The sequence below is a fragment of the Eleginops maclovinus genome, chromosome 16 (assembly GCF_036324505.1).
Source record: "Eleginops maclovinus isolate JMC-PN-2008 ecotype Puerto Natales chromosome 16, JC_Emac_rtc_rv5, whole genome shotgun sequence".
Taxonomy (NCBI): domain Eukaryota; kingdom Metazoa; phylum Chordata; class Actinopteri; order Perciformes; family Eleginopidae; genus Eleginops; species Eleginops maclovinus.
The window spans coordinates 9,384,138-9,409,507 of NC_086364.1; the positions used below are offsets into that span (position 1 = coordinate 9,384,138).

General features: G+C 41.2%; 2 protein-coding genes across 3 annotated transcripts; both read left to right on the plus strand.

Moving 5' to 3' along the window:
- The first annotated feature begins 703 nt into the window (after window positions 1–703).
- On the plus strand, window positions 704–20,254 carry aclya (ATP citrate lyase a). Of its 2 annotated transcripts, none has more exons than XM_063904658.1 (28): window positions 704–849; window positions 3,101–3,275; window positions 4,871–4,993; window positions 6,657–6,719; window positions 6,884–7,074; window positions 9,230–9,309; window positions 9,839–9,969; window positions 11,784–11,902; window positions 12,459–12,595; window positions 12,682–12,743; window positions 12,833–12,950; window positions 13,057–13,211; window positions 13,990–14,083; window positions 14,732–14,873; window positions 15,055–15,223; window positions 15,683–15,787; window positions 15,893–16,089; window positions 16,165–16,246; window positions 16,337–16,447; window positions 16,560–16,687; window positions 16,810–16,903; window positions 16,989–17,143; window positions 17,234–17,384; window positions 17,571–17,714; window positions 17,926–18,039; window positions 18,147–18,229; window positions 18,626–18,702; window positions 18,807–20,254. In XM_063904658.1, exons 2-28 carry the CDS (start codon window positions 3,117–3,119, stop codon window positions 18,899–18,901), a joined length of 3,279 nt encoding a protein of 1,092 aa, XP_063760728.1. In that variant the 5' UTR covers window positions 704–849; window positions 3,101–3,116; the 3' UTR covers window positions 18,902–20,254. The 2 variants fall into 2 exon arrangements, with proteins under 2 accessions (XP_063760728.1, XP_063760730.1); XM_063904660.1 differs by having other exon boundaries at window positions 705–849; window positions 3,097–3,275.
- A 994-nt stretch (window positions 20,255–21,248) lies between these two features.
- LOC134878507 (kelch-like protein 11) lies at window positions 21,249–25,370 on the plus strand. The gene is made up of 2 exons (XM_063904576.1): window positions 21,249–21,796; window positions 22,143–25,370. Exons 1-2 carry the CDS (start codon window positions 21,249–21,251, stop codon window positions 23,725–23,727), a joined length of 2,133 nt encoding a protein of 710 aa, XP_063760646.1. The 3' UTR covers window positions 23,728–25,370.

The window sequence follows — 25,370 nt, forward strand, 5'->3', positions numbered from 1 at the left end:
CAACCTTGAAACTAAAAATAACTGGTGATGGCTTTAGGTCAAGGACAGGTAAAAGAGCATGAACTGGTGCCCTCTTCACTTTGGCCCCTCACAGTGCAGGACTGTGTGTGCAGGACTCTGATATGTTGGTTGTGTGCAAGATGGAGCAATTGCCTCATTGGTTGCTGTGTAGATAATGAACAATGTCAACCAATCAACCTCAGCCCACTTTTCTCAAAGACTGGGGTGTGTGTGAGAGTGCAATGAGAAGAAAACAATTGATAGCTTCAAGTACTCCCCGGAATCACTGATGTTGATTTCGTCCAATAATCTTATATGAAGTTTGTGGAAAATTCAAGTGCTTTTGATCAAACGTATTCAGATCATGTGCTTATGTTCCTTCCTGTCTAAAAATATGGTGAATTAGTGTTTTAATGTTTCTGATAAACTGAAAGACTTTGTGTTTTTCTGAGCAGTTGAAATTGAACATTAATGCTGATAATTATTTTGCCCAAGCAAGGTTTTTAATGCAGGAGTTCCGCTTTCAATGTAGTATTTTCTACAGTATGTGTTAATAGCCTACGTTTATTCAAATCAATGATTTGAATACTTATTCCGCAAGTTCGACCGTGTTGTTGTTTTATTTCCTAGTGTCCCTGAATGCATCAATAGAGCATGGTGTGGAATAAACCAATCAGAAGCCAGGAAACATCAGCCAAGCCTATCGGCAGATGGGCGATGGAGACAAAACTCCCAGGAAGCCCTGCTCTCCGGCACCTCTGGTATCCACAGTGAATCAGCACTGCAGATAAATCCTCCCTTTCAACCTCAACTTACTTCCAGAGTCGTCAAAAGGAAGAAAAAGACAAGGTAAATCACTTATTGTTTTGAAAATAACTATTTATTTAGGTTTTTTTTCATTACCTGTCCTGTCTGTGTTTCTCTGTATCTTTCTGTTTTCTCTAAAACAAGTTGAACTGCTCTGTCAACCCAGAAGCCCTCCTTCTTTATCAGATTATGAAGAAGTTTTAGTCATCACCTCTACACGTTTTCTTTGAATGGTGATGTGGATCTTTGCCAAAAAAAATTGAATAATTGCATTGCTGTCTGGCCGATTCGTAAATGAATGAAAGAGTTTTCTGAGTCCTCTATCGGGGACCTTAAACCTTTAAAAAGTACATTTGTTTTATCAAGTGAGTATGTAAAAAGTGAATATAAAGCTTCACTAATGTTCTTACCTCACTGTCTGTTTTGCTTTAGTGTGCACATGTCCTGATTTAGAGCTGTGCCTTGATATAGCCCACCCACCCCATCCATCACCCCCTTCATCTTTTTCAATTTAATTGTGTGTCATCTGAATCAGTTATTATTGCTGATGCGAAGCACAGTAACATTTAGTATATTTGACAGGTCAGTTGCACAGAGAAAGTGGATGATATATATTGTCCCCGGATAAACCATGTTCTTCTGCGTTTTGGCGACTCGGGGACACAAGGAAGATCAATAGTAAGGACTAGGATATTCCCATTAATCCAGGAATAGCTGCCAGGGCCGCAGTGTTTGGGACAGAGCTTTCAGCCTAATGAACCACGCAGGAGAAACAGATAGAGCAGGGAGCCATCCTGCCAAGGTTACACGTTAGAGTTAAGCTTTGATTTAGGAGAGATTGTAATAAAGCCTCTGTGTGTTATAGCCTGTGCAAATTTCTCCAATACTGATGCACTTTAGATGCAAGAAGTGATATATAATATTTGCCTTTTGAGGAGTCAGTTGGTGTAGGTAACAGCAGGTGTTGCAGCAAAAACCAGACACTTTTGCATTCAATTTCCCCAACCAAAAAACCTTTTCTAAACTCTCACAACATATCAGTTTGGGTTTGCCATTAGAAACCTAAACGTGTTGTGTCAGGTAGAAACTGATGAATTTATGTAAAGATTGATGTTGAAAGGCAACAGTAAACATCTGGAATAGATTCAGTGACATAGCAATCCTTCTGGCAACACCATATTGTTGTGATTTCATTCTAAATAAAAAACAAAAATAGATTTTCCTTTTTTCCCCTGGTCTAGTCATTGAAGAAAAATGATCCCATGCTGCGTCATATGTGTTTCCTCTAGAGAGATACGATTTTTATCATGTTTTGAATCTATATTACTGTTTAATGGGAGTTGCCATTGGTAGAATTCTTCACCTTTTTCGTGACGTTAATCTGATATTAATATTTGTTGTATTGGTGTAGGAAGAAATGATTTAAAATCCCTGTTTGTGTCCTGTAGTGAACCGTGTGTTTCACCCATTCTTGAGATTACCTCATTAAGAGAACCTTGAGGCAAAAGTATAAAGGTCACAACTCCTCCCTTTCGTCATAACATTTATGGATGCTATTACAAGTTATTGAATTTCTTACTTTACTTCCGGTACAATAAATGTGGTATATGCTGCTTTCCAGTGCTGCTTATAAACGTTCGCATCTCATCAGCCTGTTACTTGTATAGATTATTTCCCCCTGCAGGACTATGTTAGTGCTGAGAGTCCTCCTCTGTATAATCTCTCCAGTAGGAGCCTGATTGTTTAAGTAGCAAATAATTGCCCATTACCTCTTAAGTGTGCAGGTCAAACAAACCAAGGCATATCGTGCTGTGTTCAGCTTCCCCGGCTTCACTGTCTGTGTCTTGCTGCGTTCAGCACACTTAATAAACAATGTGACTATGCAAAAAGACAGGAGGCCTGCATTTGCACTTAGTATGTAGTCGGATTTTCAAGCAGTCTCTCTTAATTTGGGTGCAGTTAAACAGCATAACGGAAGGATGTTCATCGAAAATACAAATAACAATGCAGTCTTTCACATGCTTACCAGACTATTTCTGATCTGACAGCAGAGGATGTCAAACAAGCTTATTTTCCTCATTCATACAGGAGATATTGCGTTCATTCAGAAAGCCAAAAACAAAAAGTACAAATCTTCTCTTTCAAATTTTACTCTCCAATTTGTTTGTCTGCTTTTCTGTTTCCCTCCATGTCCCCACGTCATTCTATCTACTCTGTAATCATCCATCTTAATGCTAATATGTATATCTCCCAATCTATCTCTCCGTGTCCTTCTACCCTCCTCTCAAGCCAGTCTAGCCTCAGCAGTCATGTCGGCAAAAGCCATCTCCGAGCAGACGGGAAAGGAGTTCCTCTACAAACACATCTGCACATCAGCAGCTGTCCAGAACAGATTTCGATATGCCAACGTGACGGCAGAGACCGACCTCGACCGACTGGCGCAGGAACACCCATGGCTGCTCACAGAGGTGAGGCAGAAGAACCAGTTTGACAAAAAAAAAAGGTGGATGACGACATAAGATTTTCTTAAGCTGAGTGAGCACACAGGCTGTTATATCACATATTTATAGGCTTTTAAAAAAAAGCTTTAATTACAGCCGCTTCATCTTGCAATCTTGTGGAAAATGAGTTTCTCTTTATGGAGACTATTACTTAGGCTGCAGCTGAGTGCTCTCCTGGTGCTTGTTAGCTGACGTCTCAGACAGAAGAGCGACCCAGCAGCTGTGTTACATTCTTGGTGGAAATGAAGCATTTAACAGAAGTAGACACTACAGAAAACTGCTCACATTCTGTATAGGTAAACAATATTTCTCACTGGCTGAGAACAGGGAGGTCAAAGTACAACAAGGGTATAATTTCTTGCGAAAATTGCACTCCAGGTTGCCCTGCTTTCAGATCAACTCTCTGTTCCTCATAGCAAAGCACTAGCAGATAGACGGGCTCTAATAGGAGTTAATTGAATTTCGTCGTGACTCATCTTGCAGGAGGACATTCTCCCCTTGTGTCTCCATACTGGCTGAAGGGTTTTTTATCTGCAAGGTGGAGGATTTGCAGGGCAGATACACGGAGATATGCGCTGCAGGAGGATTGATTAGGAAATCGCATTAACTCTCACCCTGGGCCCTCTTACTTTGCTCACTGGCGAGCACCCAGATACTAATGGTCCGCTGTCATAAGTCATTCTCTTTATCTGTCTCGCAAGTGAGAGGAAGAGGGCTCAGTCGGTGGGGGTTACATTTTGCATTTACGTCAGAAGGGAGAGATCCCACCTCATCCTTCAGGTGACATAACAAATGTTGAATTTCGATTTTGCTGATGCATCACTAAATCAGTAAACATCTCCGGTCACATGTTTGAGTTTAAGATATAGAGAGTTACGTTTTTTTGGTTATGGAACACATTTCCATGCTAGATTCCTGTTTTGTGTTTTTTATGTGTCTGTTGTTGGATCTAAGGCTCCAACTAATCCAACTCCAATTACTAGCTGTAATTCATTGCTTTTTTTTAAAAACTATTACAAATAACCATCACAATTTCCTAAAGCCAAAGTGGTCAACTTTTAAATAGTAGGTTCATTGTGACAACATTCCAAAACTTAAAAATCCTAATTGACTATTATAGAAAATGCATCAGTTCACATTTAAGACATTTTTAAATTTGACTTCAAGATTCAGGATTAGAACCATGAATCACAAATATTTGCAGATTTTAAATTTGACTACTCATTTCAGCTAGTTGAATACAAAGAAAACTAATCCAGAGCAGTGAACAGTCTATGTGAAAGGTCAATTATATACATCGACAGTTTTATGAGGTTGTGAGATTAATTAGATGTCAGCTTGTTGTTTTCAACACATCCATATTCTGTCAGGGTTTAGATGCTACAGAGCAGCTTGATAGATCATATCTCAACACAAATGCAGTCCTTCCAAATATGTATTTCAGTGAACGAAATCTTCTGTGTCTAAATAAAAAATAACCCTCAAATTCACTGTGGTTGGTCAGTTTGAAGGCTCATTGTTGGTTCTGCTGAAATGGCACATTATTTATCCTCCTCCTGCAGAGGCTGGTGGTGAAGCCGGACCAGCTGATCAAGCGTCGAGGGAAGCTGGGGCTGGTCGGTGTGAACCTCGACCTGAACGGCGTCAGAGAGTGGCTGAAGACCCGCCTCATGAGAGAGACGACAGTACGTCACCCCCTCCCCCCCAAGAGTGCACTTTATTGAACACTCCTTCAATCAATATTATCCCTGAGCTTCATTCAGACCCTCCTCCTCTTGCCCTTTCCTTCACCCCCTCCCCTCTTTCTAACTGATGCATTTGGTGACTGTGTCTCCTTTTTTTGCCTCATGTACTTTTGTCTAAACAGCTGCCCAGTTTTATGAGGGGTTCTGTATCAGTCCACTTGTTTTAAATCAATTCAGACAATTGTGAATAAACAGTCAGTCTATCTATCCAGTCAGCACACCACAATACACAAGATTTATTGCTGTGCCAAGGACTTGCCGCTTTGCCTCATGAACCAAGAAGCAAGTTGTGGAGAGACACGGATGCGTGTGCGTGTGTGTGTGTTGCAGCATGGAGATTGGGCAGATGTGTCTCTTCACAGATGAGATCAGACTGTCAGCTGCTGCTAGTGGCAGTAAACAAGAATAAATGAAGCTATAACTGTAAAGCGGGCAGTATTTCAGCTTGTATCTTCATTGCTCTTAAGAGTGTATATATATATATATACACACATATATATAAAGAGAGTCATTAGGCAGATGCATTACCATCAAAATAACAAATGTTTTTTGTTAACTGTTATTAGTAAAAAAGTATTGAAGTACAATAAATTTGAAGAAATGGGTCAACTTTTGCAGACATATTAGTCTTATAATAGATAAGAAAGCTGAGTTTCTTAACATTATTCAATTAAAAGAGGTTCATTTAAGAGGATAAAGAAATAAAGAGTGTGTAGGGTAATTCACCTTATGAATTAATCATTCATCTTCATTTCAAGTTCCCCTTTGCATATAAGTCACTTGTCTGGCCTCTGATCTTATCTTAAATAGATAAAGTTATGTCCCTTTAGTAACACGTAGTTGAAAATGGACTTCATTTAGTAGAGCCACTTTATAATTGATATCCCTATAACTGCATTCTTTAAATATGTCATTCACAGGTTTCCACTTCATGCTGCAGTTGCCCATAACTTGTATCTTTATAAATAATCCATATTTTGCATCCACAGGTGGTTAAATTTCATCCACAAACATAAACAGCTTTCTGTTCCTTTGTGCGGCAGTAACGGAGGTGGCGGTTTATTTATCTGAATCAGCCTCAACCCCCTTGTGGGTTTTTCAATCAGATCGTCTTTCTCCTTTTTTCTGCCAATCATCAAATTCCTATTCATTCGGACACTTTCTAATAGCAACTCCCTCTCTGCCCCTTTTTATTATTTTGCTCTGTTCTCTCCGGCTGGCTGCTCCCAGCAGCTCCTTGGTAACTTTGTGCCCGTTGGCCTTTAACAGAGGAACGATGACAGCCCTGCCAAATGAGCCGTCTTACAGCGGGGCTTTGCTGAGACCATTACATGACATTTACTTTCTCCTTCTCAACCTGCCTCCTTTTCTCTTCTGAAACATTAATTGGCTTACTTAAATCATTTTGTTTTAATACCCCTTTCATCCCTTCTATCCAGGAACTATGTCTGAAAAAAGTTGTGGCGACTGATTTGTTACAATCTTAAAATCAGTGAACCCTTTTAATTTCATGGGAGTTCATGATATGCTGTGTTAGCGCCTGTTTCTTTTATCTTCTTGGCATTTCATTGCCTAATACAATTATTTTGTTTATGATCCTCAGGTGGGAAAAGCCAAGGGCGTTCTCAAGAACTTCCTTATTGAGCCGTTTGTTGCCCATAAGCAGGTAAAGCCCTCATTACATCTCTCTACATCTACCAAATCCCCCCTCAATTTTCTGATTTCTTATTCAGGCTTTGTCAACACCTCAATTAGACTCTAGAAGCAGTGATTATACAAGATATCTGGTAAAAAAAAACAGATTTATTGAGGACTGTGTTCATTATTCAGGAAGAGGAGTTCTACGTGTGCATCTACGCCAGCCGGGAGGGGGACTACATCCTGTTTCACCATGAGGGCGGGGTGGACGTGGGAGATGTGGATGCCAAGGCGAAGAAGCTGCTAATTGGGGTAGATGAAAAGATCAGTGAAGACTCTGTGAAGAAGGAGCTGCTGACTCACGTCCCCAATGACAATAAAGGGTGAGTTACATGGAAACAGTGTTGGCAGTGCATATGCAACACTGCCTTGTGTCAATAATGGAGAGTCATAGAAAATATTGGTTGACAATGGTGGAATATAGTGCAATACAAAAGCCAGAAGCTGACAGTGTCACAGTGTCTGAGATGTATTTATCCACCACCGTCAATGTTTGATGCTATAGTTATGGTAAGGTTGACATAGATCTCTTAAAAAATAATTAACTCCAACTTGTAATTTAAAAAGCAGGCCCTACAGTTAAACAAATAACTAATTATAACATTTCAAAAATACATTTTCTAAGCTCAATATCTAATAAAATAAGCTATAATAAATAATTTTAGGTAAATGATTTGACTTTTGTAGAAAATGATTGCTCCGAAATCATGTTTTAAAGCATGTTAGTCTATAGGCATCTCCAAAATGAGCAGTTAATTGACCAAGTTCATTTCTGCAAATTGTTTTAAATTTGAAGTCCAGGTTAAATTCATTTCAAGTAACTCTTTGTTCTCAAAACCGAAATGATGTTTAAGCTTCTAGTTCACTACAGATGTTTTTTAATAGATCGAAACCAAACAACTAAAGAAGTTCTACAAAAGGTGGTATTCTCTCATTATCAATTTGAACCATCAGAGAAAAAAAACAAAGCCTCACGGAGATATAATAAGAGAAAGCACTTTGATATTGCCAATAAAGGCGGGGGTGCAGGACGAGATGGATTGATGGTTTCCATTAGACAAATGACAAACTCCCCTCTGCTTCGCCTTTCCTTCGATCAGCCTCCACCCCAGCTTCTTTACGCTACAGTCACATTCAGAGCACGTCCCTTTTATTGTGATGGCCCCCCCCCCCCCGATACCTCCGACCCCTATCCAGCTCTCCAGAAGATTGTGGACAGATTCACTGTCTTGGCTGACATTGAAGAAGCTGGCCCAGAAATCTCTCTGCCAACCCCCGCTCACCTCCCCAGCCCCATACTCTCTGAAATAAAAACAGGAGTGGCACTCGAGCGGTTTCCCTGCCCTCCCATCAGACGCAGACACGGGAAGCTGAGTCACTCCGGGGTTTGGTCCCAGTCGTCCCCCACATGCCAGTCACAGTCCTGACACAGGCTCAGAGTTGCCACCACAACTGACAGGCCGGAAAGCAAAACACTCCCCCCCTCCTCCTCCTTTAGCAACCCCCCACTCGTCACTGCTCTGTTTTGACATGTGAAAGAGGAAGTAAATTAGATTTTTCCTTCCCAGCAGCGAGCTGCTTTAGAGTTGGACTGTTTCTTATCGAGCTCGGCCTCAACAATCTGTCAAAGATATTACCTGTAGTTTTTCATTGTTTGAATTTTGTGGAAATTATATATTAAATTGCTCCTTTTTAGTACATTTTTTATTCACCAGGAATATGTTGTACAGGAACATTTAATTGCAGAGCCCAGTATTCAAGATTCAAATATTAAATATACCTTTGACTTCCACTTTACTCTGTAGTTGTTCTAAGGGAAATGTGGTTTGCTGATAGTTAAAAACATATGGTATAAATCTATACACATCAAAACAAAAATATATACTCTTAATTTTACAGTTTGTTTTATGTTTTAATTAACTATTAGTACTATACATATGACGAACTCAACTCAAAAGCAAAAAAAGTGAATTTATTTTTAAAGTTTCCCCATCGCAAAGCTGTAACTGTTTAGAAAATATGTCAGAAGATAATTAAATGGACTTTTTTTTTGTTCTTAGTTAAAGTGATCTTACACATTAAGGGCTACACCTACTGATTACATTCTTTGCCCATACATCTAAAAATGATTGTACTGATAAATAAACAAAAGTGTCGGATTTACATATATATCCCAGAGCCCAAAGTAATGTCATATTTAATTCACAATAATATAAAATGGAGAGAATAATACTTCTTAAACCTTTTAAGCTGATACCAGTAAATGGTTGCCCTTGTGCTTTAAAACTGATTCAACTGAGTAACCCGGTATTATAACAGTTGCAGATAATTTTTCTCTCTAGATCGATTTTGACAGTTCTTCAGATGTAGTGGGATAAGAAACTCCTTTTTATTTTGTAACATGATTTAGTCACTGTCAATTCTGGTGCCGCAGCAACCAATCAAAGCTGAGTGCTATGTGTTGTGGTCTTTCTGCAGATTGCTGGCCAGCTTCATCGTCGGGCTCTTCAATGTGTATGAGGATCTGTTCTTCACGTACCTGGAGATCAATCCACTGGGTACGTTGTTTTTTTTTGTTCTGTTTGTTTATTCACCCAAATACATTGACGTTCGATGTATAAACAAGCTATTACGATGGCTTAATTATTTCATTCCAACACACACTTATAAATATGTTATCAGATTATGAAACTGAAAGAGGGACATCAAATGGAAATTGAAGATGAAAACATCAATGCATCATAAAACATTATCTCGAAGCCAACATTTTTTACACTGAGCGAGGAAACCAGTAAATAATGCATGCGCCTCCTGTTTGATGAAGGCAGCGTCTGTTTATTCATAATGGAGTAATTGGGCACCAGTACGTGCCCTCTGGCAGCTGTTCCTGTGGATGTAGCCCGGCCTGCTTTGATTTCACACTACCTCCTCCCCATCTTCACTTTTCTTCCACCTCCTGCAGGGACAGCAGGAAGGTTGTGGTCACCTGTACCCGAGCGTGGCGCAAACAGAATGAAACTCAGCAGGTTTGTAAACCTTGTAGGAGTATAGATCTCAACACTATTCCTTTCCCCCTTCTTCTCTCAGTGGTAACAACAGATGGAGTTTACGTGCTGGACATGGCAGCCAAGATCGATGCCACAGCGGACTATCTCTGCAAGGCCAAGTGGGGCGACGTGGAGTTCCCCCCACCCTTCGGCAGGGAGGCCTATCCTGAGGTGAGGAAGCAACAGAGATACGAAGCTGTCAATCAATTAATTAAACCTTATTTGTATAGTACTTTTCATACAGGTTAATGCAATTCAAAGTGCTTCACAGATGACCCATAAGCCAATAATAACATGGGAGTGAGGACCAAGAAAACAAACAGACAAAAACAATTCAGTTACTTGAGACAAATGAACACAAGACAATAAAACAATAAATACAATTGAATGCTAGAATAAAAGTAACAGTAGTGTGAACAAATGTATTCTAAAAATATATCTATTATAGAATAACCTATAAATACAGTAAAATAAGCAAATAAAATAATGTAAAAAGTGTCAATAGACCATTTCTAAAGAAAGGCTTGGCTGATTTGATAGGATTGTTGTTTCTACAATCGCTGTCAGCATCATTTAGCTGCTGTTGTTCTCCAATGAGGGAGAGTCAACTTAATGGGATCTTGAGTAGGATTTTAAATTGTGACAATTACAAATCTTAGGGGTGAGTAAAATATTTGAATGTGAGTATTTACAATATTTACAATACATTAATTGGCTAAATTGTGACGTAGACTTCCAGCACATCATAATTTAGCAACTACGACCCTTCCCTAAGATGAATGGATTCATTTCTTATGTGTCAGTCTAAAGAGAGGTGAGGTAACTTGCCACATGTGACCCTATCCCAGCTGGAATTAATGAGGAAGGGCAGTAACAACACACAGCCATTAATCAGCCAATATGACTCATTCTGTAGAGCTCTGGAGACGGGGAAACATGTAGAATGTAATGGCGTCACGTTTCAATACTGTTATGAGATCTACAGTATGGGCTGCTTTGTTGGAATAGAGCTTTGTGGTGATCTTTTTCGTTTTGCTTTTTGAATTTAGGCCTATTGTAACAAAGATTTGTTTTATGAAGGCATTTGATTTTCAGAGCCCTCAATGTCTACTTTTGAAGAACATCTGAATCACCTGCATGACAGGGCTCAATATTGTGTACACAGGACTGTTTTTCTGTGTTTGGAGGATGTATGTAGGAGCTCCTCAGGGACAGACGGTGTGTACCAGACGGGCTCGTCTAATTGGGCTGTGGTGGAGATGAGGGACAGCGGGTGCCTTTTGATTGGAAGCCTTTTTTACTCTCAGCCTCCAGCTGTGGCCCTGACTGGCACAAACAACCACTGACGCACATCTCGTCTACTCTCACTCCTAATATTTTTACAATATTTTAATGTAATAGCTCTTTAAATTCAATGCAGGCACAGGAAACTAAATGGAGAAGCACTTAAGCAAGTCCTGCTCTGATTATTTTTGAAGCAATCACCAGAGGTGGAAGAGGTATTCTGGTCTTTTTCTAAATTAAATGTAGTAATACTACAGTGTAAACATACCATGTAACAAATAAAAGTCCTGCGTTCAAAATCATCATCTAGTAAGTGATTAGCACAGTGTACTAGTTATGTTGAATGGCCCTTTTCGGAGTAATAATCTTTGATGTATTTATTGCTCTAATGTTTTAGTTTGTACAGGTGGAACTCAAGTAAATGACTGTAGACAGCTGGATATGTTAATTTATATTAATACAGACATCTTTAAAAACATATTTGCTGGTTTTATATTTTTTGTATGAAAAAAAACAATAACTTAAATTCAATTAAAAAAATGTTGAGTAAAAGCATAATATTGCTCTCTGAGATGTGGTGGAGCAGAGGAATAACACAACCTAAAATGGAATTGCTTAGCTTAAAAAAAGATTTAAGAACAGTACTTCAGTAAATCGGCTTTGTAGTATTGTGATAACCTTTTTTTCTTGTATTTTTACAGGAGGCCTACATTGCCGACCTTGATGCAAAGAGTGGTGCCAGCCTCAAACTGACCCTGCTCAACCCCCGAGGCAGGATCTGGACCATGGTGGCAGGAGGAGGCGCCTCAGTGGTGTACAGGTACCCACACTACTTAAAACAAAGGCTGAACAAATAAGACGCCGTAGCAATTTATCTGAAATAATCCACTTGGATGTTTTCCTCTGTTTGCTTAAATTGTCCCTTGACTTTATCTTCATTACATTGATTACTCTACGCATAATTGATTCCATCATTAGATGTGTGTGGCAGTGTTGCAGTAGTGAGACTGATGGTGCAGCAGATCAGACTTTAGCTGCCTGATGAATTGGATTCTCAGATGTTTACATTTTGGTGAGAGTCTGGAGGAATGAGCTGTGTCTGCTTCACTCCACCGTCTGTCGGAGGTGTGAAGCGTGACATGCAGACACATCAGCCATGACTAATTATTCCCTCTGAGCACTGTTAAGTTGTGTGTATCATTTACAGTACAGTATTAATTATGAACATATGCAAAAGGTGCATTTACTGTATCTTAAGCGTAGTGCTTAAGTGAAGTTGCTGTCTTATTTTAACTAAATATCTGTATAACTTTGCCAGCTTTGGACACAAACAGCTGTTGCTTTCTGTGTGGGTGACTAATGTATAAATCTCCTAGTGACACAATCTGTGACCTGGGAGGCGTCAACGAGCTGGCTAACTATGGGGAGTATTCAGGAGCACCAAGCGAACAGCAGACCTACGACTACGCCAAGACTATCCTGTCCCTGATGACCAGAGAGAAGCACCCTGACGGTAAGAAAACAGATCCTCCAAAACGTTCAGTGTGCACTCAAAGTGGTCCTCTCCCCTAAAATACAGTTTTTAATAATGTTTTCTAGGAAAGGTTTTGATCATTGGGGGAAGCATTGCGAACTTCACAAATGTCGCAGCAACTTTTAAGGTACAGTATTACATGCTTGTCAGTTATATGGTAACCTAATCTTACTTAAATATATTGTTTCTCACAGGGCATGTTCTTGTCTCTTCTAGGGGATTGTCCGAGCCATCAGAGACTATCAGGTACCACTGAAGGAGCATGAGGTCACCATTTTTGTCCGCCGGGGAGGCCCCAACTACCAGGAAGGTCTCAGAGTGATGGGAGAAGTTGGTAAGTTTTACATCATTTAAATATGCTAAGTGAGGGCAGTTTAATCCGAAAGCACCTGCTCATTTATATGCACCTCAATTGATTTTCCTCTGCCTGCTCTCCTCAGGCAAGACCACTGGGATCCCCATCCATGTCTTTGGCACAGAAACTCACATGACTGCCATTGTTGGCATGGCACTGGGCCACCGGCCAATCCCCAACGAGCCTCCTGTTGCTGCCCACACTGCCAACTTCCTTCTCAACTCCAGCGGCAGCTCCTCGGTATGACACGTACTGACTCCACCGAGACAAACTGGTAGTGGTGATGTTGTGTCCGCTCGCTGTGTAGTGTTTTAACATCATCAGCTCCCCAAATAGTGTGGTAGAGTTTAAAGTCAGAGTGAGAAAAATACTTGAAGGCCTCAGCCTCCGTTTCAGTTATTGTCTTGCCCTTTTAGTGAACCAGATTTTCAGAAGCCCAACGGCTCTTTTGTATAAAAGCATTGAAGTGCATTGTGGACTCCTCTCACTCAGGGAGTGTGAGACTGCAGTCTGTAACGCACTGCGACTGCCCCGAGGCATCCATTAAGACTGTGTAGTGCGTAGGCTTTCAGCGAAGTTATGTGTGTTCCTGCAAACGGCTACACATGTGTGCACGTATTTGCCTCAAATGTAGAGGTAGAAAGAAAAATACAAATGGAAGATTTAATATTTTTACTGTATGAGAATAACAACCAAAAATGGGGAATGGGGAAATTGGGTTACATTACAGTTTCTCTATATTTAAACATAGAGCGCATTGTCAGAAATAACAAATGCATATTTAACATTGCATTGTACTACAATATTAATAATTAGATTTGTGTTTGATTTTCATTCAAATAAAAGTGTCCACACTAAAGCTCAAGTGGCCGCTGGTATACACAAATGACAAGATTTGTTGTGTAACTTGTGCACAGAAGCAGATCAGTTCTCAACAGAGCTGTCCACAATAGCACACATACTTTTGAAATGTGCAGGGCAGGATCAAATAATTATTCATTTTCCTTGTCGTTTCCAGACCCCAGCATCCAGCAGAACAGCGTCTTTCTCTGAAAACAAAGCCAAAGTTGAGGACTCACCAGCCAAGAAGGCCAAAGCTGGAGCTCCCATCAGTGAGAAAACACATACCCACACCCACACCCCCACACACACACACACACACACACACACACACACACACACACACACACACACACACACACACACACACACACACACACACACACACACACACACACACACACACACACACAGAAATGCACACTGGGAATGCTGAGGCTTTGATGAGTTATCATGCATGAGTCCACCGCTGGAATAGCTTTGTGATGCATGAAAGAGTTTAGGTATGCTAGCCCCCCCTTTGGACAGAAAGAGGAGTGCAATCCACACTCACTAAAATGGAGCTTCAGTGTACTGATATACTGTAGTTTAGGACACATACACATCTAACCCTGTACATTTTTAAAATGCTGATTATTCAAAATTTAATTAGCCAATTTGTTTTAGATCTCAAATCCCTCTGCTGGGCTTTAAGGTGCTGACACACTTTTTCTGTGTGCCTAATATTCTTATTCATGGCCAAAAACGTGTCATTGACCTTTGGAAAAACCCAAATCACAGTTTTTATTTTTATTTGAACCTTTTTCACGAAACAACAGAACTTTGTGTACATAAACTGGAATTAGAGAACGGGATAGTGTATACATATTTTTTGACCTGCTTATTCAGATTGCATATGTAACAGCTCTCTCTCCCTGTAGCCAAGGCAACTACCCTCTTCAGCAAACACACCAAGTCCATTGTGTGGGGTATGCAGACTCGGGCGGTGCAGGGCATGCTGGACTTTGACTATGTCTGCTCCAGAGAAGAGCCATCTGTTGCCGCCATGGTCTACCCGTTCACGTGAGTGAGCGCTGTCCTTCCTCTTTAGTTTGTGGATGCATAGTTTGTTCGGTTAGCAGTCTGAATGCTCTTATTACCTGAAGTAATAAATTAATAAGTTATTTAATATAATAAAAATCTCCTAAGAAACTGGGTCCTTTCACTGTGTGACAAATGCTTTTTCTGCATGGCTGCCTTTCAGTGGAGACCACAAGCAGAAGTACTATTGGGGCCATAAAGAGATCCTCCTCCCTGTCTATAAGAACATGAGTGATGCCATGAAGAAGCACCCGGACGTGGACGTGCTCATCAACTTTGCGTCATTGCGTTCGGCCTTTGATAGCACGATGGAGACCATGCAGTACCCTCAGGTAAATGCACCGTCATCCCGTACTTTATTTTAACAGTTTTTACCACCTGGCCATCAGGTTACAAACTTATAAAGTATTATATAGTAGTGCACTTTTTATGGTTTACATTATCATCATACTAGTGCCTTCATACCTGTAATGTGACAGACTTTATAGAAAAACTGTGTAGTTTAAAAATGTTTGTCAGTCATAGAGAGATCCTCTATTTCATGTCTTTAAGCATGTTTTTTATTTTTTGTTTCTCTCTTTAACTGGTCCAAAACCTTTTAATTATACCAGTGTAACCATCTGCAAGGCACACAACAGCTCAGATATTTTATTTGTTTAATGTCTTATATATATTTATGTTGCCTTTGTTGAGGAACCTGTTACCCATGATTGTCATTGCACAACTACACTGTAGCTGTGTACAGATAAATAAAACCGTTGAAGTTAAGCCTTTCTAATGATTGTTTTCAGATTCACACCATTGCCATCATCGCTGAGGGAATCCCTGAAGCCCACACCAGGAAGATCATCAAGACTGCAGATAAGAAGGGTGTTAACATTATTGGACCAGCAACGGTTAGTCTTTCCCCCCTTTTTTTGTTATTAGAGTTATTACAATTTCCCTCTTTGTGTTTCTATCTGAGAAAACCAGCAAACCTCTCTGTCTGTGGTGTTTCCCAGGTGGGAGGAATCAAGCCAGGCTGTTTCAAGATTGGGAACACCGGAGGAATGCTGGATAACATCCTGGCGTCCAAGCTGTACCGCCCGGGCAGTGTGGCGTATGTGTCCCGCTCAGGTGGCATGTCTAATGAACTCAACAACATAATCTCCCGCACCACCGACGGTGTATTTGAAGGCGTAGCCATCGGTGGGGACAGGTATGTAACATATTGGATCTGCAGAATGTGATCTTGTTCCTTTGAATTGGTCTTTACACTTTGACTTTTCTCCAGATACCCAGGCTCGGTGTTTACTGATCATGTGCTGCGCTACCAAGATTCTCCAGGAGTAAAGATGATCGTAGTTCTGGGAGAGGTGAGGAATAAATCCACACACATTATTGCCTGCAGATTTGAAACAGTATTTGATTTAGTTTCATCCTGAATCGATCTCTGCCTTCCACAGATCGGAGGCACAGAGGAGTACAAGATCTGCCAGGCTATCAAAGAGGGCAGGATCACAAAGCCGGTGGTGTGCTGGTGTATCGGCACCTGTGCTACCATGTTCTCCTCCGAGGTGGGAGGGCGGAGTCTGGTTCCTTTCGGAGCTTTGCACAATGATAGATCAAGGGGATTACTGTCTGGTTTTAAGATATTTCTGACCCATGTTGCAACTTTTGCTCCCTCAGGTTCAGTTTGGCCATGCAGGAGCTTGTGCTAACCAGGCCTCTGAGACAGCAATGGCTAAGAACAAAGCTCTGAAGGAGGCCGGAGCCTTCGTCCCCAAGAGCTTTGATGAGCTGGGAGAGATCATCATGTCAGTGCACATTGTCCTTTCTTATTCCTTCAGTGCTTGCATAAATATTCAGTTTGACAAAACATTTGTTAGTATATTTAATTATGATTCCTGGGCCTTCTTTGTGTTTTTATTCCATGCAGCTCTGTTTATGATGACCTTGTTGCCAAAGGAATTATTGTGCCAGCCGAAGAGATGCCTCCCCCCACTGTGCCGATGGATTACTCTTGGGCACGAGTGAGTACGCCTCTGAACACATCTGAACATTGTCGGATCAGTTGAGGGCAAAACTAAACTAAAATAAACTGAAATTGCCCTGCAGGAGCTGGGACTGATCCGTAAGCCTGCTTCCTTTATGACCAGCATCTGTGATGAGAGAGGTCAGGAGCTCATCTACGCAGGCATGCCCATCACTGAGGTCTTCAAGTCAGAAATAGGCTTGGGAGGAACTCTGGGACTTCTGTGGTTCCAGAGGAGGTCAGCCTGTTAACCTCTATACCTTAACCCTTTGTAATTCAGAAATCCTTAAACCTTATAAACCATTGTTGTTTATCCCTTTGTGTGCAGGTTGCCAAGATATGCCTGCCAGTTCATAGAGATGTGTTTGATGGTGACCGCTGATCACGGCCCTGCTGTTTCCGGAGCACACAACACAATCGTCTGTGCTCGCGCTGGCAAAGACCTCATCTCGAGCCTCACCTCCGGCCTTCTTACCATTGTGAGACACTTTCATCTGTGTTTCATGTTTGGTTTAGTTCAGCTTGGTCACAAACTTATACAACAACAAAAACAGAAAAGTTCTGTTTTCAATATCTGTAGCTCTCTTCTGTTACATGTACTTGTTTTACTGACCTGCAAAAACCGAGCCTAACCATTTCTTTTTTATCCCTCTGTCACTTTTCAGGGTGATCGCTTTGGGGGTGCTTTGGATGCCGCAGCGAAGCAGTTCAGCAAAGCTTTTGACAGCGGCATGCTGCCCATGGAGTTTGTCAACAAGATGAAGAAAGATGGCAAGCTGATCATGGGCATTGGACACAGAGTAAAGTCGGTGAGTCCCATGGCTCTTTAGCATGTGAACAGACACAGAATGATCTTTTAAATTAGATTTATTATTGTATTACATAGTGAACAGGGGTGTAGTACACTGCCAGTGTTGGGGCTAAAAATATCATGTAAAGGACAAGTAAAGGATGAGGGAAGCCAGATTTATTTGGAGAATAAAGCTTTAGACTAAATGGAATTATCTGTTTTCTCCTCAGATTAACAATCCAGACATGAGAGTCCAGATCTTGAAGGACTTTGTGAAGCAGCACTTCCCCTCCACCCAGCTGCTTGACTACGCTCTAGATGTGGAGAAGATCACCACTTCGAAAGTAAGATCTTTCACTTCATCCTGCCAATCACAGCCTTTATTAATAGTCACATGATACATCTTTTAATTAAAGAAATGTTCCCCCTGTGTGTTTATTTGTTGTATTAGAAACCCAACCTGATCCTGAATGTGGATGGCTTCATTGGTGTGGCCTTTGTGGACCTGCTCAGGACTTGTGGTGGTTTTACAAGGTAATTCAATAAATACTGGACATTTATGTCTCTTACAGTTTACACATGATTAAAAATTGTACTATATTTGAGACAAATTAGAGAAACAGGCATTCCACTTTCATTTCTATAATGAAGCCATGTAGTGGGAGAAGAGATCCTTGTTTTCATGCTTCAACTAAACAATACTTTGAATTCTAGAGAAAACTCAGATTTAATAATAAAAGTAAATTGGAGCCGTGCTTTAATTTTCTTCAAGAAATCAGGGTTTCATTGGCTGGGTTATTAATATGCAATTTATTGGAATTTTTAAGTATTCCTTTAAATTCAACGGTTCATTCTGCACTTTAATGCACTTATATTATCACTATATCATATATCGACTCTTATCCATGTAATCTGTCATGCTCACCACAGGGATGAAGCTGACGAGTTTGTGGAAATTGGAGCTCTGAACGGTATCTTTGTCCTGGGGCGCAGCATGGGATTTATTGGTGAGTCACTTCTGTGTGCAGACACACTGATACGCCAAAGTACGCAAGGCGGCAAACACTTCTACCCTGTAGGACAATAACCCTTCCTCTTTGTATTTCTTCAGGACACTACCTGGACCAGAAGAGGCTGAAGCAGGGTCTGTATCGCCACCCCTGGGATGACATCTCCTATGTGCTGCCAGAACACATGTCCATGTAATCAGAGGGTATAAACCATAAAGTGTCACCCAAACATTCAACTCCCCGCCCACACTGTGATCTCTAACAGCTAAGCAGTGCCGTTATATAGGGAAGATGTTACTATTACTATAGCTGTAAATTGAAAATGTTAAAAAGAAGAGTATGTTTGAGTTTTGGAAACCTGTCAGTGCTGCAGTTCTGTGAATATTAAAAAACCTGCTAAACTGTGAAGCTCCAGTAAACAGAGTCAGGGTCTAACTGAGGGAGATTTTAAAATAAATCAGAGAAACAAGTGAAGGAGTAAAATGGGATAATCCATGGCTTTTTAATTACTTGTTTACCCCAAATATGTATCATTGTCGTATTAACCTAGCATGTCTCACAGACTGTTGTGTCTCTGTGCAGCTCTCATCATTGTGCCAATTAGATCATGATCTTTCCACAACGGTGTGAAAATGTAGTGCAATAATGCCCGTCATAGGAAAAAATACTGTAGATCAGAGTTTTATTTATGTATAGCTGTATTGTTGGTGAAAATTAAATGGAACAAGTATGTTGTAGTTTATGTTATTGTCTGTTTTTTTACAAGTATTTGAAGTCAAAAATATTAAGCCTCGGCTGTGTTCAGTGACAAAGGGACCATTTTATGAGTCACTCCTGGCACGTGTTGACATTTGCAAGCAAAATTATATCTCAGCTGGTGAAAAATGTGGGAGTACTTTCTAAAATGGTTTAAATGGAAGTTGAGTCTTAATAACAAAAAGAAAATATGTTTTTCTTTCTGAAGTTATTAAGTGGATTAGGGCATTTGCCAATAGCCCCAGGATGTGGTTATAGTATGATTTTGTATGAGAAATGAATGAAAAGATACATTCACTCGTGTTAACATGAATGCACTATCGCCATAACAATAACGTCAGTTATTAGAATACTTTGATGTCAGCACTATAATAGGACAGCAAATTATGTTATCAGTTAAATACTATTCATTATTTTATGTCTGTACATCTTTTTTGGCATTAATATTGTTAACTTCTCTGTTAGGGTGGGACTTTGAATGTCATTACATGGCAAATATTGAACATGTTGCAATCTGCAAACAAACTTTATGTGGACAATCTGCTCATTACCATTAGAGTTACAGACAAAATGTAACATTCTCCCAAAATGTACATGGTCCAAAAGAAAATCTGTGAAAGCCATCACCTGTGCTAATGTAAACATAACAGTGAAACAAATCTTCTGACAACTAATAACCTCACCAGTGTTGTTGATAAGCGTATGTCTTTAACTGTCTCAATGTGAACTGAATGTGCCTCTGTTGGTTAGTTGACAACTGTGTAATTGAGTAAAATAAAATGTAATTATTGTGTCTTCAGTGTTATCTTTTAAATACAATGTACCATTTGCAAGTGGGCATATGTGTCATGGTTAAAGACTTATGTTTAATAAGCACTTTATTAGATTTAATTACTAATCATTTGATACTAATGTTTGCAATCTATGTTGGTGTGCCCTTAGGTGGATAATGCCATTGTGCATCAGGCCCAGTTGGTAGCACACCAAACCACAGAGCCATTATTAATTACACTTGAGCTATTCCTGCCCTAACAAGCCAAATGTCTGCAGTTAGATGCCTACTTGTTATGTCTCAATTAGAGTATTTAAATTAAAGTATCTGATATGGGTTTTTTAAATCAGACGAAAAGGCAATACACATACACAATATATAGCTTGAGATTTAAACACTGCAATATAGTAAGATTTATGTGGATATGCATTTTTTGCAAGCCTGAGTGGTTCGACCTTCCCTTTACTTGCTATGGGAACAACATACGTGTCAGTGCAAGTTTTACGCCATGTGCAAATCAAAGCTACATTCAGCAGAGGGAACTGCCACTGACGTCAACGACGCGGTTACGCCTTTCACCCATTGCGCATGTCAGGGATTATAGCTGTGTTTACCAAACCGAAGTTGGTTCAGTATTCGTCGTTTCCCAAAGCTTTAATCACTTTGACGTAAAAAAGGTAAATTAATTATGTTTTTAGCTCGTGAATGAATGGCAAAGCCTTTGTAAAAATAGCTTAATGCCCTAGACATTGTGCATATATATCTCAATATTATTACATGTAGAGCTCTGTGTACGTGTTGCATAATCCTTGTTATTTTTTAAAATATCTACTACTAGTTTGACATGAAATGAACCCTTTGTTTCATTTAAGAACATAATATTGCCATCATAATATTGCAGTTTGTAAGGAAAATGTGTAATTTGAATGACTTTTTTTAAACTAACCATGTTCTCTTAATCGAAGATACCAATACGAAACGCGCTTCACTGTCGTTGTCTGTTTTGACTACATGTATGTGTGGCTGCGTATGTCACCTCCTCTACTGCACTAGTTTACTTCAGTTCCCCCCACTGCTCACCTCCAGCTCCTGCAGCACGATGGCAGCGGCGGCCCCGAACCCGGAGGACTCAGCCAGGAGCAGCGGTACCGGCGGCACCAGCACACCCAGCGCCCTTGCCGGAGACGGGGACGCCGAGGAGTCTGAGGACTTCACATCCTCCTCCCACTGCTCAGAGCTGTCTCGGCGGCAGAACGAGCAGAGGAAGCAGGGCTTGTTCTGCGACGTGACGCTGGCCTTCAGCAGCGGGGCGGCTAGCGGGAGCGTGCAGAGCTGCGAGTTTTCAGCCCACAGGTCCGTCCTGGCTGCGGCCACCGATTATTTCACCCCCCTGCTGGGAGGACAGTTCTCTGAGTCCCTGTCCGGACGGGTAGAGATGAAGGAATGGAGCTCAGAGCTGGGGCCGGACCCGGATACGGTGCAGAGTGTCATCCAGTACATGTACACAGGAGAAATACGCGTTAGCACCTGCAATGTACATGAAGTACTGGAGCTAGCTGACAGGTAACATGTTTACGATGATGTTTTTACAGTTCAAGTGTCAGTACATGTCAGGTGCATTGATGGAGCTCCACAGCATCATCACATTCAAACTAATACGGATTGTGGTCAGTTATGTCATGACAAGTATAGAGATGATAACATATAATACAGATGGGTTTTAAAACTTAACGCATGAGGCCTTTTGTGGCCACTCTGTTGTCCAAACTATTGTTATTTTGTGCTCTGCTTGCAGAAAGCAAAACTTGTCTGGCCCAACTGGTTGAAACAGAGTAGTATTATCTAGTTTCAGGAACAGTTCATTCTGATGACATCCTATACTGTATTTTCTCTGTTGGTTCTGTATTAGGTTCCTTTTGCTGCAGCTGAAGGACTTCTGTGGGGAGTTCCTCAAGAAGAAGCTGAGCCTGACCAACTGCGTGGCGGTGCACAGTCTAGCCCACATGTACACCTTGGACCAGCTTGCTCTACGGGCTGCAGACATGATCCGTCGCAACTTCCACAAGGTCATCCAGGATGACGAGTTCTACACGCTGCCCTTTCACCTGGTCCGGGACTGGCTGTCGGATGCAGAGATCACAGTGGATTCTGAGGAGGTGCTTTTTGAGGCTGTAGTGAAATGGGTGCAGAAGAACACAGAGGAGCGAAGTCGCTATTTTGAGGAGCTCTTCCGTCTTCTGAGGCTGCCTCAAATCAAGCCCACCTACCTGACCAGGGTAGTCAAAACTGAGCAGCTGGTGGCCGCCAATGAGGCTTGCTTACGGCTGGTGTCAGAGGCTGTGGAGGGCCACGCTATTCGCTTTGAGAACCTCAAGTCAACTGATATGGAGTTCTGGTCTTCCCACATGGCCTCCTTTCAGCCTCGCTTTGGCCAGAACATGGATGTTATTATGGTTGTAGGCGGTGTGTCAGAAGGAGGGGACTACCTGAGTGAGTGTGTCGGCTACTTCATTTACGAGGACCGTTGGGTCAACCTGCCGCACATACACAACCACTTGGACGGCCATGCCATCGCTGCCACAGAGTCCCACGTCTACGTAGCTGGTTCTATGGAACCTGGCTTCGCTAAGACCGTAGAGCGGTACAATCCTAATCGCAACACCTGGGAGCAAGTGAGCAACCTGACCACACGCAAGCACTCATTTGGCCTCACCTGTATAAAAGATATACTGTACAGCATTGGTGGCCATGGTAACTTCAGTCCAGGTTTCAAAGACGTCAGCATATATGAGCCAGAGCAGGACAAGTGGCACAATCTGGAATCAGCTCCCAAAATCCTGCGGGATGTGAAGGCAGTGAGTGTGGAGGACCGCTATGTGTACGTTACGGCACGCACACCTGTCGATACGGATAATGAGGATGGACTGAAGACGGTGACCACTCGCTATGACACAGAGAGCCGCCAGTGGCAAGACGTTGACTCCTTGCCACTTATTGACAACTATTGCATCTTCCAGATGGCTGTGGCTTCTACTAACTTCTACCACACGGCCTCTTGCTGCCCCAAAAGCTACACGGTGCGGGATGAGGTTGCCAAGCAAAAGATCAGTGGGCGCATCTCTGATGAGATCCTGGAGAGCCTGCCACCAGAGGTCACCAGCATCGAGGGTGCTGCCATCTGCCACTTTGATGAAGACGTCTTCATCATCGGAGGCTGGAAGAACAGTGATGATGTGGACAAGCAGTACCGCAAGGAGGCTTACCGCTACTGTGCTGAGAGGAAACGCTGGATGCTGCTTCCGCCCATGCCTCAGCCTCGCTGCCGAGCCACCGCCTGCCACGTTCGCATCCCCTACCGTTTCCTGTATGGCTGCCAGCGCTACCCCATGCCCCAGAACCTGGCCCGCCAGCGAGATCGCATGCAGCAGATGCAGCAGCTTCACCGGCGCACGCTCACCTTACGCCGGCAGCTCCAGTCGCAGATAGAGTGCTGAGCAAGTCGGGGAATGCTTAATTTAAAAACTACACAATTTATCCGAGGCTACACTGCAAACATTATCTCCATTACAGCCATCTTCATTGACCCCCTCTCATTCATGACATCCTGCAGTGGGTCTTGTTTGGCTTTCATACTGGATTACATTAAACTGAACTCTGCCATCAGCTCCCATGCTGTGTTGTGTAAATGGCTGATTCGTGGAAAGCCATGAAATGTTTAGACAGATGTCTGGTGGTCTGTGAGGGAGGGACAAGGGGAATGTAAACATGTGAATAAGAGTGTTATATACTATAGCAGCCAACAACTGGATATCCCTTTGTCAATGTTGGTATAGATTCTGTTTATCTGTTTGTACATAAATACGATAAAGCTGTATATGTAAACATTTATATGGATATTTTACATTCCTTAATTGTATGCCTGTGACATTACCAATAACTGCATTCCTACATTCAATCCAACTCGCTTAATGAAGTCTCATTCCATTCTAACACTGTGACAATCTCCTCATGCCAGTAGATCATCTGTCCAAACGTCTTAACTCTAACTTGTATATCATAACTGCTTTATTAGAACTGCTTGATAAAGTGCAGCCTCAACAGCTACATGTGAAATCCTTAAGAAAGGCTGTCTAAATCCCATAGACTAGTTTACTTTTAGATTACAGTTCCCCCTTCAACAGTTGTACTTTGTGTATTTATTTGTAATTTCATTTTTGTTGCTCATCTAATATTTGAAAATATAGTAGTAATTTATCTCATGGTTTCTGACATGGGGAAAGTATGAGGGAACTGTGATGTTGAAAAAATGTGATAAGATTGAATGAAACAAATCCTTTGATTTATCTTAACATTTAAAAAAACATATATAGCCACTGCATTTGGTGTCTATCACTGGCAATGGCACAATCATTCCTTTCATTTGCACTTCAGCAATCCATTGCTCAGTGTGTTCTCATTCACTCAAGAAAAAGACATTGAAAATGTTTATTTTTCTTGCGAGTGCGGGCTTCTCTACAACTGCACTTTTTCGTATCCAATTGTTTAAGTCTTACAGAAGCATAGGGATTTAAGTTGCCACCGCACTTTGACTTTACTTATTTAATTTGTTTGTTATCAGACAAGGTGATTGTAAAATGGAAATGCTTTGTTTTGGCCAGCAAACTCAATAAGTATTGGTCTTTTGAAGAAAAAATAACATGTTATCATTATCTGCAGATTTGTTTCCAACGTTAAATATCATGTTGAACCTTGTTATTGTTCTTCCCTTACAGTTGGGTGTATATTAGAGAACTGCTATGTTGTTCTGTGGTCTCCTCACCCTCCTAAGAGTCTTACAAATAAGTTGAAAAAGAATCAGACTTATAGGCAAAGCTAACCAGATTGTTATATTAATGTGTTGTGACTGACATTCAGAGATTCCCGCTGTCCTTGCAGCGCTTATCACAGCATAAAGGTTACAGAGCGCAGAAATGATATTCATTTCCACTTTATGACCAACATAAATAGCACTGCAATATAAAGTGGAATATGCTATGTAATTTGCTTCGCATGTGATGGTTCTGACATTGTGTGCTTATATTGGATGTAAGAAATGCTAATGTCATCACTTGCAATTAAAGATGTTTTGTAAAACAAA

Excerpts from the sequence above, each read along its gene's own strand:
- aclya (XM_063904658.1), top strand. The coding sequence starts at position 3,117 with ATGTCGGCAAAAGCCATCTCCGAGCAGACGGGAAAGGAGTTCCTCTAC. Across the intron at positions 4,994-6,656 it reads GCCTCATGAGAGAGACGACA|GTGGGAAAAGCCAAGGGCGT; the intron begins GTACGTCACCCC and ends TATGATCCTCAG. Across the intron at positions 17,385-17,570 it reads CCTCCGGCCTTCTTACCATT|GGTGATCGCTTTGGGGGTGC; the intron begins GTGAGACACTTT and ends GTCACTTTTCAG.
- LOC134878507 (XM_063904576.1), top strand. The coding sequence starts at position 21,249 with ATGTGTGGCTGCGTATGTCACCTCCTCTACTGCACTAGTTTACTTCAG. Across the intron at positions 21,797-22,142 it reads GTACTGGAGCTAGCTGACAG|GTTCCTTTTGCTGCAGCTGA; the intron begins GTAACATGTTTA and ends GTTCTGTATTAG.